This window comes from Pseudophryne corroboree, chromosome 8, assembly GCF_028390025.1.
Source record: "Pseudophryne corroboree isolate aPseCor3 chromosome 8, aPseCor3.hap2, whole genome shotgun sequence".
NCBI classification, from domain to species: domain Eukaryota; kingdom Metazoa; phylum Chordata; class Amphibia; order Anura; family Myobatrachidae; genus Pseudophryne; species Pseudophryne corroboree.
Window position 1 is genome coordinate 67,527,207 of NC_086451.1, and position 13,586 is coordinate 67,540,792.

Here is a 13,586-nt window from a genome sequence, read left to right on the forward strand (position 1 = left end):
CATACCTTGTCGATCGTTCTCCCTTCTCTGGGCGCCAGCTGTCTGCAGTCTTCCCACTCCTGAGGTCCGTCTTCCTCGCGGCTCCGCCTCTCAAGCGCTGTGCGGCTCTGACATCATGAAGTCACTTTGCACGCGCGGAGATGAGCTGAGATACACATGAAGCCTCTTCTGAACTGCTGAACGTCAGTCAGAGGAGGCTTCATGTGTGTAATGGTGAGCAATGGCAGCCAGGGAGCCGGGAGCCGCATTAACAAAAAAAAAGAGCCGCATGCGGCTCAAGAGCCACGGGTTGGCCACCCCTGCATTAGAGTGTATCCCACCTGTACAATGATAAAGCACAGCACCAGAGTCTGCCGGGACTCTGCCCCAGCTGTACTATAACAAGGTATCAGTGCCCGCTCTCCTTGTAGTACAGCAACCTCACATCCGATTCTCCTCAGCCTATAGAACATTAACAATATCATTACCTACTGCCAGCCACAGCAATATCTGCTCACTGTACCTGCCTCCTTGTGCAATGACAGAAGGAAGGAAATCTCAGACCAGGAAAAAATGGCCGCAGCCACAGCCAGCCCAGGGAACACAATGCGGTAGGACTGGAGTGGTATACAAGAAAATGGCCGCCGACCTCCTGCATTGAGGACATGTGTGGTAATACTGCGTACTCAGGGAACTTTACAAGACGCTACAGATTTATATTAAAGAATGGGCGGGTCTATAGGGAGAGCTCTCAGCAGCAATCCGGTGAGAGTTGGTCCCTGACAGCAGGGGTGACATATATATTATAATCAAACCTACAGAGTGATAAAAACACTAAGATTTATTTTATCTACAATATCTGCAGCAGTTGGAGAAGTTGGTAACTATGTAACTTATACTCATGCAGTAGCTGCACACAGTCACTTCTCATGTCTAAAGTTTCAAGTTACTATAGCAACAAGGCAACACTATCAGGAGTCATGTGACAGGCTGCCTCACTGAGGGATCCCAGACAGGGGATTACAAATAACAAAAGCCCTTATTCTCCTAGTACTGTGCTACTCTGATTAGCTGGTTCCGCAGTTTCTCTTTTTTTTTTACTTTATTTTAAACTTATGTGTGACCTAAATGAAACATTGTATCAGTGGCAATAGCAGCATAGTGGTAAGTAGTGCTCAGCACTCCCCTGTCCCACCAGCACTTGCTTACTGGGAGAGGACAATAATGTTGCTATGGCAACGCATGGTGTTGTTGCCGAGAGGTGTCTGGGGTCACATCAATACCACCCGTCTGGGATAAGCAGGTCTGTACTGTGCCTATATACATTTGTATAATATATATATATATATATATATATATATATATATATATATATATATATATATATATACATACACTCTATTATCTGTTTCTCACTTCTGTTTCATTTTTTAAATATGTGTTTTATATTATATTTTAGATATGCAAATTATGGTATCATTTAAATACATAGATTCCCCTTCTCATTTACCTTGAATAATGAAAGGCAGCCAGTCACATAGTATTATTGTTATTATTATTATTATTATTATTATTATTATTATTACAGGTTGAGTATCCCTTATCCAAAATGCTTGGGACCAGAGGTATTTTGGATATCGGATTTTTCCGTATTTTGGAATAATTGCATACTATAATGAGATGTCATGGTGATGGGACCCAAGTCTAAGCACAGAATGCATTTATGTTACATATACACCTTATACACAAAGCCTGAAGGTCATTTTAGCCAATATTTTTTATAACTTTTTACATTAAACAAAGTGTGTGTACATTCACACAATTCATTTATGTTTCATATACACCTTATACACACAGCCTGAAGGTCATTTAATAGAATATTTTTAATAACTTTTTAATAAGTTTGTGTACATTGAGTCATCAAAAAACAAAGGTTTCACTATCTCACTCTCACTCAAAAAAGTCCGTATTTCGGAATATTCCGTATTTCGGAATATTTGGATATGGGATACTCAACCTGTATTACTATATTTTATTTGTTAGGTGCCACAAGATGTACACAGCGTCGTATAAAGGCTTAAATAACATAAATCATAAGAAGTCTAGTGAACATACAAATATACTGCAGTCTTTGCAATTAAAATTAGTGGTGCTTTAAATTAAAAAGTAGAGCAGGTTGCCTGCTGCCTGCTTCCATAAATGACCACCTGCAACATTGAGAAATGCTTATAGGACATATGGAAGGTGGAGTTAGCTGCAGTGGAAAGCCAAACAGCACATCAATTTCATTGTCCTTTACTTCTACTACGGCATACTTGCCTACCTGACCCTCTCCATGAGGGAGAAAATGCTCTGTTCCTGGAATTTCCTGGTAATGTATGATTGCCATCACCTGTGGTGAAACACCTTTCTCATTAATTAACTAGCTCACCACAGGTGATGGCAATCATACATTACCAGGAAAGTCCAGGAACAGAGCATTTTCTCCCTCATGGAGAGGGTCAGGTAGGCAAGCATGTACTACGGTTCTGGTATGAATGGTCGACCATGTTATGGTCGACAGTCATTAGGTCGACCACTATTGGTCGACATTGGCATGGTCGAAATGGACAAATGGTCGACACATGAAAAGGTCGTCATGTTTTTTTTTAACTGTTTTTGGTGTCGTTTTCTGCGTAAAGTGACGGGAAACCCCAATTAGTGCTCTGTCCCCTTCGGGCAAGGTGCCTCGCTGCGCTCGGCACAGATTACCGTTCCCAATCGTAGTCCACGTGGATCGTAAAGTATGGAAAAATTCCCCCAAATATTTTTTTTTAAACTCATGTTGACATTTTCATGTGTCGACCTTTCATGCGCCGACCATTTTCATGTGTCGAGCATGTGTCCATGTCGACCATGTCAATGTTGACCAATAGTGGGCGACCTAATGACTGTCGACCATAACATGGTCGACCATCCAAAAGGATACCTTCTACTGTATATCGGCAACATATTACACAGCACATACGTTGAGGGGATTATAATGTAAATAGATAGGTTATGATAAGATGAAATAGGAAATAAGGATGTCACTGTTGAAATGAGCTTACATGTTACTATAAATCATTTTATTTTTTTCAAAATTGGCCCCTAGATTTCTCTGTTGTACATAACTGTATATTGGGGGTAATTCCAAGTTGATCGCAGCAGGACATTTTTTTAGCAGTTGGGCAAAACCATGTGCACTGCAGGGGAGGCAGATATAACATGTGCAGAGAGAGTTAGATCTGGGTGGGTTATTTTATTTCTGTGCAGGGTAAATACTGTCTGCTTTATTTTTACCCTGCAAATTAGATTGCAGATTGAACACACCACACCCAAATCTAACTCTCTCTGCACATGTTATATCTGCCCCCCCCCCCCCCCCCCCCTGCAGTGCACATGGGGGGTAATTCTGAGTTGATCGCAGCAGGAACTTTGTTAGCAGTTGGGCAAAACCATGTGCACTGCAGGGGAGGCAGATTTAACATGTGCAGAGAGAGTTAGATTTGGGTGGGTTATTTTGTTTCTGTACAGGGTAAATACTGGCAGCTTTATTTTTGCACTGCAATTTAGATTGCAGATTGAACACACCACACCCAAATCTAACTCTCTCTGCACATGTTATATCTGTCCCCCCTGCAGTGCACATGGTTTTGCCCAACTGCTAACAAAATTCCTGCTGCGATCAACTTGGACTTACCCCCATTAAGTGACACATTACAATATCTTAGGGGATTTAAGGGTAAGATGAACTCAATAGTACTGACACATTGCTATGGGGCCTGAATCTGATGGATCTCTGTGCTCGGACACAAATTATGAGTTTTTGGATACATGCACAGATGGGATTTTATAAATTTTTGTGTATGTCCGTCCTATTCTAAGTCATACAGGACTTAGCCAGATCTGTGAAATTGGGCGTATCAGGGCAGGAATTGGGCGGCTACAATGCAAGCGCCAGGAATCGTGCAAACCTGTGGAAGTGTGGTGGACGTGATCCATACATGCCGACTTTCCGGGAGGGAGCAGCCAGGTCGGCTCAACAGGGGGCATTGTTCCAGAAAATGGTGGGATCCGTGGGCATGGAGCCGCGATTACGTCATCGCGGTTCCGCCCACCGCTGTACAATTACAATGCCAGTATTACCGACATTGTAAAGTGGGGGGCGGTACTGCAATTATGCATTTCAGCGCGAATCACATCATTGCCCCTCCCACTTTTCCACTGGATGCGGGTGGCTGCTGGGTGGAGCAAGGGACAGTGCGGGGGTTGCAGAGGGGGGCTGGGAGTGCCACCTGATTTTAGGGGACCTCCCGTCCATTTCGTGAGAGTAGGCAAGTATGTGTGTATCTAATGCTCCATGCGATTCTGAGTTGTACATATGGGGAAGGGAAGCTTGTTTCTGATGGATCTCTTACACCTTGCATGGGACTTGGGGCCTAATTCAGACCGGCTCGCTGTTGTGCGAATTCGCAAGGCGGGCGATTATCGAACGACTGCGCATGCATAGGGATCGTAGTGTGCAGGCACGAGGTCAAACTGTGAAAGAAATCAGCGTCTTTCTCTATCGTCCTAGTGGATGCTGGGGTTCCTGAAAGGACCATGGGGAATAGCGGCTCCGCAGGAGACAGGGCACAAAAAGTAAAGCTTTAGGATCAGGTGGTGTGCACTGGCTCCTCCCCCTATGACCCTCCTCCAAGCCTCAGTTAGATTTTTGTGCCCGGCCGAGAAGGGTGCAATCTAGGTGGCTCTCCTAAAGAGCTGCTTAGAAAAGTTTAGCTTAGGTTTTTTATTTTACAGTGAGTCCTGCTGGCAACAGGATCACTGCAACGAGGGACTTAGGGGAGAAGAAGTGAACTCACCTGCGTGCAGGATGGATTGGCTTCTTTGGCTACTGGACATTAGCTCCAGAGGGACGATCACAGGTACAGCCTGGATGGTCACCGGAGCCTCGCCGCCGGCCCCCTTGCAGATGCTGAAAAGAGAAGAAGGTCCAGAATCGGCGGCAGAAGACTCCTCAGTCTTCTTAAGGTAGCGCACAGCACTGCAGCTGTGCGCCATTGCTCTCAGCACACTTCACACGGCAGTCACTGAGGGTGCAGGGCGCTGGGAGGGGGGCGCCCTGGGAGGCAATGTAAACCTATTTTTTGGCAAAAAATACCTCACATATAGCCTCCGGGGGCTATATGGAGATATTTAACCCCTGCCAGAATCCGTTGAAGAGCGGGAGACGAGCCCGCCGAAAAAGGGGCGGGGCCTATCTCCTCAGCACACAGCGCCATTTTCCCTCACAGAAAGGCTGGAGGGAAGGCTCCCAGGCTCTCCCCTGCACTGCACTACAGAAACAGGGTTAAAACAGAGAGGGGGGGCACTAATTTGGCGTTAGAAATATATAAAAAGATGCTATAAGGGAAAACACTTATATAAGGTTGTCCCTATATAATTATAGCGTTTTTTGGTGTGTGCTGGCAAACTCTCCCTCTGTCTCTCCAAAGGGCTAGTGGGTCCTGTCCTCTATCAGAGCATTCCCTGTGTGTGTGCTGTGTGTCGGTACGTGTGTGTCGACATGTATGAGGACGATGTTGGTGAGGAGGCGGAGCAATTGCCTGTAATGGTGATGTCACTCTCTAGGGAGTCGACACCGGAATGGATGGCTTATTTAGGGAATTACGTGATAATGTCAACACGCTGCAAGGTCGGTTGACGACATGAGACGGCCGACAAACAATTAGTACCGGTCCAGACGTCTCAAAAACACCGTCAGGGGTTTTAAAACGCCCGTTTACCTTAGTCGGTCGACACAGACACAGACACGGACACTGAATCCAGTGTCGACGGTGAATAAACAAACGTATTCCTTATTAGGGCCACACGTTAAGGGCAATGAAGGAGGTGTTACATATTTCTCATACTACAAGTACCACAAAAGAGGGTATTATGTGGGATGTGAAAAAACTACCTGTAGTTTTTCCTGAATCAGATAAATTAAATGAAGTGTGTGATGATGCGTGGGTTCCCCCCGATAGAAAATTATTGGCGGTATACCCTTTCCCGCCAGAAGTTAGGGCGCGTTGGGAAACACCCCTTAGGGTGGATAAGGCGCTCACACGCTTATCAAAACAAGTGGCGGTACCGTCTATAGATAGGGCCGTCCTCAAGGAGCCAGCTGACAGGAGGCTGGAAAATATCATATAAAAGTATATACACACATACTGGTGTTATACTGCGACCAGCGATCGCCTCAGCCTGGATGTGCAGAGCTGGGGTGGCTTGGTCGGATTCCCTGACTAAAAATATTGATACCCTTGACAGGGACAGTATTTTATTGACTATAGAGCATTTAAAGGATGCATTTCTATATATGCGAGATGCACAGAGGGATATTTGCACTCTGGCATCAAGAGTAAGTGCGATGTCCATATCTGCCAGAAGATGTTTATGGACACGACAGTGGTCAGGTGATGCAGATTCCAAACGGCACAAAGGTGTATTGCCGTATAAAGGAAGAGGAGTTATTTGGGGTCGGTCCATCGGACCTGGTGGCCACGGCAACTGCTGGAAAATCCACCGTTTTTACCCTAAGTCACATCTCTGCAGAAAAAGACACCGTCTTTTCAGCCTCAGTCCTTTCGTCCCTATAAGAGTCATATTTGCACAGGGATAGAGGAAAGGGAAGAAGACTGCAGCAGGCAGCCCATTCCCAGGAACAGAAGCCTTCCACCGCTTCTGCCAAGCTCTCAGCATGACGCTGGGACCGTACAGGACCCCTGGATCCTACAAGTAGTATCCCAGGGGTACAGATTGGAATGTCGAAACGTTTCCCCCTCGCAGGCTCCTGAAGTCTGCTTTACCAAGGTATCCCTCCGACAAGGAGGCAGTATGGGAAAAAATTCACAAGCTGTATTCCCAGCAGGTGATAATCAAATTACCCCTCCTACAACAAGGAAAGGGGTATTATTCCACACTATATTGTGGTACTGAAGCCAGAAGGCTAGGTGAGACCTATTCTAAATCTAAAAAAATTTGAACACTTACAAAGGTTCAAATCAAGATGGAGTCACTCAGAGCAGTGATAACGAACCAGGAAGAAGGGGACTATATAGTGTCCCGGGACATCAGGGATGCTTACCTCCATGTCCCAAATTTGCCCTTCTCACTAAGGGTACCTCAGGTTCGTGGTATAGAACTGTCACTGTCAGTTTCAGACGCTGCCGTTTGGATTGTCCACGGCACCCCGGGTCTTTACCAAGGTAATGGCCGAAATGATGATTCTTCTTCGAAGAAAAGGCGTCTTAATTACCCCTTACTTGGACGATCTCCTGATAAGGGCAAAGTCCAGGGAACAGTTGGAGGTCGGAGTAGCACTATCTCGGATACTGCTACAACAGCACGGATGGATTCTAAATATTCCAAAATCGCAGCTGATCCTGACGACACGTCTGCTGTGCCTAGGGATGATTCTGGACACAGTCCAGAAAAAGGTGTTTCTCCCGGAAGAGAAAGCCAGGGAGTTATCCGAGCTAGTCAAGAACCTCCTAAAACCAGGAAAAGTGTCAGTGCATCATTGCACAAGGGTCCTGGTAAAAATGGTGGCTTCCTACGAAGCAATTCCATTCGGCAGATTTCACGCAAGAACTTTTCAGTGGGATCTGCTGGACAAATGGTCCGGATCGCATCTTCAGATGCATCAGCGGATAACCCTATATCCAAGGAGAAGGGTGTCTCTCCTGTGGTGGTTACAGAGTGCTCATCTTCTAGAGGGCCGCAGATTCGGCATTCAGGATTGGATGCTGGTGACCACGGAGGCCAGCCCGAGAGGCTGGGGAGCAGTCACACAAGGAAAAAATTTCCAGGGAGTGTGATCAAGTCTGGAGACTTTTCTCCACATAAATATACTGGAGCTAAGGGTAAATTTATAATGCTCTAAGCTTAGCAAGACCTCTGCTTCAAGGTCAGCCGGTATTGATCCAGTGGGAAAAACATCACGGCAGTCGCCCACGTAAACAGACAGGGCGGCACAAGAAGCAGGAGGGCAATGGCAAAAACTGCAAGGACTTTTCGCTGGGCGAAAAATCATGTGATAGCACTGTCAGCAGTGTTTCATTCCGGGAGTGGAAACTGGGAAGCAGACTTCCTCAGCAGGCACGACCTCCACCCGGGAGAGTGGAAACTTCATCGGGAAGTTTTTCCACATGATTGTGAACCGTTGGGAAATACCAAAGGTGGACATGATGGCGTCCCGTCTGAACAAAAAACGGGACAGGTATTGCGCCAGGTCAAGAGACCCTCAGGCAATAGCTGTGGACGTTCTGGTAACACCGTGGGTGTACCAGTCGGTGTATGTGTTCCCTCCTCTGCTTCTCATACCTAAGGTACTGAGAATTATAAGACGTAGAGGAGTAAGAACTATACTCATGGCTCCGGATTGGCCAAGAAGGACTTGGTACCCGGAACTTCAAGAGATGCTCACAGAGGACTTATGGCCTCTGCCGCTAAGAAGGGACTTGCTTCAGCAAGTACCATGTCTGTTCCAAGACTTACCGCAGCTGCGTTTGACGGCATGGCGGTGGAACGCCGGATCCTAAGGGAAAAAGGCATTCCGGAAGAGGTCATTCCTACCCTGGTCAAAGCCAGGAAGGAGGTGACCGCACAACATTATCACCACATGTGGCGAAAATATGTTGCGTGGTGTGAGGCCAGGAAGGCCCCACGAAGAAATTTCAACTCGGTCGATTCCTGCATTTCCTGCAAACAGGAGTGTCTATGGGCCTCAAATTGGGGCCCATTAAGGTTCAAATTTCGGCCCTGTCGATTTTCTTCCAGAAAGAATTGGCTTCAGTCCTGAAGTCCAGAAGTTTGTCAAGGGAGTATTGCATATACAACCCCCTTTTGTGCCTCCAGTGGCACTGTGGGATCTCAACGTAGTTCTGGGATTCCTCAAATCACATTGGTTTAAAACCAGTCAAATCTGTGGATTTGAAGCATCTCACATGAAAAGTGACCATGCTCTTGGCTCTGGCCTGGGCCAGGCGAGTGTCAAATTGGTGGGTTTTTTTCTCAAAAAAGCCCATATCTATTTGTCCATTCGGACAGGGCAGAGCTGCGGACTCGTCCCCAGTTCTCTCCCTAAGGTGGTGTCAGTGTTTCACCTGAACCAGCTTATTGTGGTGCCTTGCGCCTACTAGGGACTTGGAGGACTCCAAGTTGCTGGATGTTGTCAGGGCCCTGAAAGTATAGGTTCCAGGACGGCTGGAGTCAGGAAAACTGACTTGCTGTTATCCTGTATGCACCCAACAAACTGGGTGCTCTTGCTTCTAAGCAGACTATTGCTAGTTGGATGTGTAATACAATTCAGCTTGCACATTCTGTGGCAGGCCTGCCACAGCCAAAATATGTAAATGCCCATTCCACAAGGAAGGTGGGCTCATCTTGGGCGGCTGCCCGAGGGGTCTCGGCTTTACAACTTTGCCGAGCGGCTATTTAGTCAGGGGCAAACACGTTTGTAAAATCCTACAAATTTGATACCCTAGCTGAGGAGGACCTGGAGTTCTCTCATTCGGTGCTGCAGAGTCATCCGCACTCTCCCGCCCGTTTGGGAGCTTTGGTATAATCCCCATGGTCCTTTCAGGAACCCCAGCATCCACTAGGACGATAGAGAAAATAAGAATTTACTTACCGATAATTCTATTTCTCGGAGTCCGTAGTGGATGCTGGGCGCCCATCCCAAGTGCGGATTATCTGCATTACTTGTACATAGTTACAAAAATCGGGTTATTATTGTTGTGAGCCATCTTTTCAGAGGCTCCGCTGTTATCATACTGTTAACTGGGTTCAGATCACAGGTTGTACAGTGTGATTGGTGTGGCTGGTATGAGTCTTACCCGGGATTCAAAATCCTTCCTTATTGTGTACGCTCGTCCGGGCACAGTATCCTAACTGAGGCTTGGAGGAGGGTCATAGGGGGAGGAGCCAGTGCACACCACCTGATCCTAAAGCTTTACTTTTTGTGCCCTGTCTCCTGCGGAGCCGCTATTCCCCATGGTCCTTTCAGGAACCCCAGCATCCACTACGGACTCCGAGAAATAGAATTATCGGTAAGTAAATTCTTATTTTTTTGATGGTTAGGCGTACGCAGGCTGATTGACAAGAAGAGGACGTTTGTGGGTGGTGACTGGCCGTTTTCTGGGAGTGTCAGTAAAATAACAGGCGTTCCCAAACGTTTTTAGGGAGGGTGTGTGACATCAGCTCCAGCCCCGAACAGCCTGATTCTATCGCACTGTAGGAGCCGGTCCTGGGCTATGCACAGACTGGAAAAATCATTCGATGGTGAGTGAGTTGCGAACGGATTTGCAGCTGACCGGCGTTTGCAAAGCTTTTCGCACAGCGTACGCAGACTTGCACGGGGCAGATTTTCACTCTGTCTGGGCGGCGACTATCTGATCACAAACCTCTGCAAATTCGCAGAGGAGCGATGAGGTCTGAATTAGGCCCATAGGCAAGTATACATACTAATGATGGTGTAACAGTGGGAGGCCTGGCTTTCCCGCTTACCCCTACATTACCCCTACTGAAGCTTGCAATAGCATAAGATAGTAAATCTGTTCCTCACAGCTGCCCGCACCTACCGCCACTCTGCATGCTATTTAGAAACAGGCTCCTGGTATATATGTATTATTATTATTATTATTATTATTATTATTATTATTATCATCATTGGTGCATTAATCCTTTTATATGTGTCTGCAGCCATGTATAAGTTAGATCTGCCTATAGATCTGAAAGAAGTTGCTGCGATTGAAAGGAGAAGAAATAAAGAGCAACAAAGACAAAGCCGAATATTCAATGCCAAGTATCGGACAATAGGGGTACGTCTGTATTTTACTGCAGATGGCACATTCCTCCTCTATTATATTACTGTGTATGTCAGTAAGTAGGGTTTCTGTTCTTTCTCTAGGTGGATGTGGCCACTCTGGAGAGACAGGTAGAAGAAAGAAAGACACTGGAGAGAACTGAGAAAGCTCGGGATGAGGCCTTTGGTAAATATTCTTCGTTCTAGACCAAACTGACTCTTTTTATCCTGATTCTTGTCATTTACTGATTGCAGAGAAAACCCCTTTACTGAGCGTCTACGTGAAGGCATCCAGTTTGTCAATCCATGTTCCCTCTCATCTCCAGTCCTCAAGCCCCACTAGCAGCCCAGGTTTTTACTGGTCTATTGCTTGAGCTAATCACAATTACAGAGGCTCTAATTAAGTCACTCAAAGTATGTATATCTGTACTGTAATGCTTTATTTCTAGGGGCTTGAGGACTGCAGTTCAGTAATGGTCCCATACATCAGGCGGCCTATTTTCCCGATTCCCCGACTGCATCCACCAATCGGTGGATAGCGATGATCGTCGACCTGTTGGGGAAATTAAACATGTTAAAAATTCCAGATTTACCGATCCCAACTGTTTTCGTCTGGATCAGGGAACTGGGATTTTTGGGGATCAGAACATTGGGTCAATACATCTGTAATGTATGGGGACAATAGTGCTGCTTTAATGAGGACTCCACCCAAAAGGACCGCATTAGAAACCTACTGTTCAGTGCAACCCTGCACAATAGACGTAGTCTAACAAGTTTACATCTTTGTTAAAAATAAAACTACTACTTTGTTCAGCTTAGTGGGAAAGTAAAATGTGTTATTATAAGTAAAGTTTATGACATACCTAAAATTATTTGTTTCAATTAATAATGTTCTGCGTGCTGTCTCTTCTGTCCTTTAGAGCTGTGGTTTCCAAACTGTCTTGTGTCACGGTGCCCTAGAGTATTGTCATTTTTCTGATTAAGCAAGTATAATTACATTAAGTAACTTGTGTTTAATTGTCACCATTGGGATCAGTTATGTGGTGGATAGGATTGCACTTCTGTTCGTCCACATATTTTAAGACTGGCAGCCACCAACACTGGTTTGCTTATCACATTGACCATAAAGAATTTGATTTGTTCATATAACACCAACGCATAGCACCTCTGCAATTGCCCCATGGCACAAAGTTAAGGAACCATTGCTTTCGAGAAAGCAAACATTAGTTAAGTTGGGGGCACTTCTCTATATTGCATCAGTGCAGACAGAGATTACATGATAGGTAATATGTCTAATAGAAAATGCAGTTTACAGATTGCATATTTCTAGACAGTGGCATAACTACTGAGGGTGCAGGAGGTGCAGCTTCTATGGGACCCTAGCTGCTTCCAGGGGCTGCTGCTCCCCCTGCACCCAGACATCGACTGCCTCCAAGGCCCGCTGCACACCCCTTCACCCCCACCCACCCCACCCACAGAGAGAATGACCGCAGCAGCCATTAGCAGAGGATGAAGGTGTGGGAAGGAGGTGCGGGGGCCCTTCCTGGCCAGCTCCAAGTCCCAGCAGCTGGTGCCGTGACTTGCGGGTTTTTAGGGGGCGGGGCCTAATTCCGTGAAGTTCTCGCCCCCATCAGAGACTTCTGCTGTGCTCAGGAGGTTAGTTTATGTATTTCCTGGTTGTTCCCTCCGTCTATCCCTCTCTCTCACTCTTGCTCTTCTCTCTCTCACTGACACACTCCCACTGTCTCTCTCTGAGACTGTCCCTCTTTCCCTCTCTCTCCCTGACAGTTTCTCTCTCTCTCTCTCTGACACTATCTCTCCTTGATACTGTCCCCCTCTCTCTCCCTCCCTGACACTATGTCTCTCTCTCTCTCTGACACTTTCTACCTCTCTCTCCCTGATACTGCCCCCCCTCTCTAACAGTGCCTCTCCCCCTCTCTCCGAGAATCTCTCTCTGACACTATCTTTCCCTGATACTGTCCCCCCTCTCTCTCCCTCCCTGATATTGCCCCCCTCTCTCCCTCACTGATACTGTCCCCCTCTCTCTCTCTCTCTCCCTCCCTGACACTCTCTCTCTCTCTGACTCTCTCTCTCCTTGATACTGTCCGCCATCTCTCTCTCTCCCTCACACTGCCTCTCTCTTCCTGACACTTTCTCTGTCTCTCTCTGAAACTGTCTCTCTCTCTCCCAACACTGTTTCTTTACCCCTATTTCTCCCTGACACTATCACTCTCTCTCCCTCACTGACACTGTCTCTCTTTCCCTGACACTGTCTCTCTCTCCCTCTCTCTGACACTGTCTATCTCTCCCTGACACACTATCTTTCTCCCTCCCTGACACCCTCTCTCTCCCGTTCTCTCCCTCCCTCTCTTTTTCCCCCTGACACTCTCACTTCATCACAATAAGACAGGCATGTTCAAACTGCGGCCCTCCACCTATTGAGAAATTACACATCCCAGCATGCCCTGACACAACTTTAGCTTTCTTTGACAGCAAAACTGTGTCAGGGCATGCTGGGATATGTAGTTTCACAACAGCTGGAGGGCCGCAGTTTGGACATGCCTGCAATAAGAGAAGTGAAAACCTAATAGGAAGTCAATACTATTTTATTATTATTATTATTATTAGTTTACCACTTATATTGGTTGTAATATTATTTGCAAATCTTATTTGACCAATTTTCTAGAGTAGGGACGGGCTGTGAGCTTTTATTTTATTTTATAATAAGTCAAGTGAC

General features: G+C 46.3%; 2 protein-coding genes across 11 annotated transcripts in view; one reads left to right on the plus strand and one right to left on the minus strand.

The window, feature by feature from the left end:
- Positions 1-608, minus strand: part of LAGE3 (L antigen family member 3) — a 40,466-nt gene extending 39,858 nt beyond the window's left edge. The window contains exon 1 of one of the 5 annotated variants that reach the window (XM_063936578.1): positions 503-608. The gene's annotated coding sequence lies outside the window, so the exon portion shown is untranslated. Of the gene's footprint in view, positions 420-467 lie in introns of those variants that run through there. The other 4 variants (XM_063936582.1, XM_063936580.1, XM_063936581.1 and 1 more) reach the window with 4 other exon arrangements.
- The window catches only part of RIBC1 (RIB43A domain with coiled-coils 1), a 27,727-nt gene continuing 14,548 nt past the window's right edge, over positions 408-13,586 (plus strand). The window contains exons 1-3 of one of the 6 annotated variants that reach the window (XM_063936572.1): positions 408-590; positions 10,747-10,865; positions 10,955-11,036. In XM_063936572.1, the coding sequence (XP_063792642.1) occupies positions 518-590; positions 10,747-10,865; positions 10,955-11,036 (274 nt within the window). In that variant the 5' untranslated portion in view covers positions 408-517. The other 5 variants (XM_063936574.1, XM_063936576.1, XM_063936577.1 and 2 more) reach the window with 5 other exon arrangements.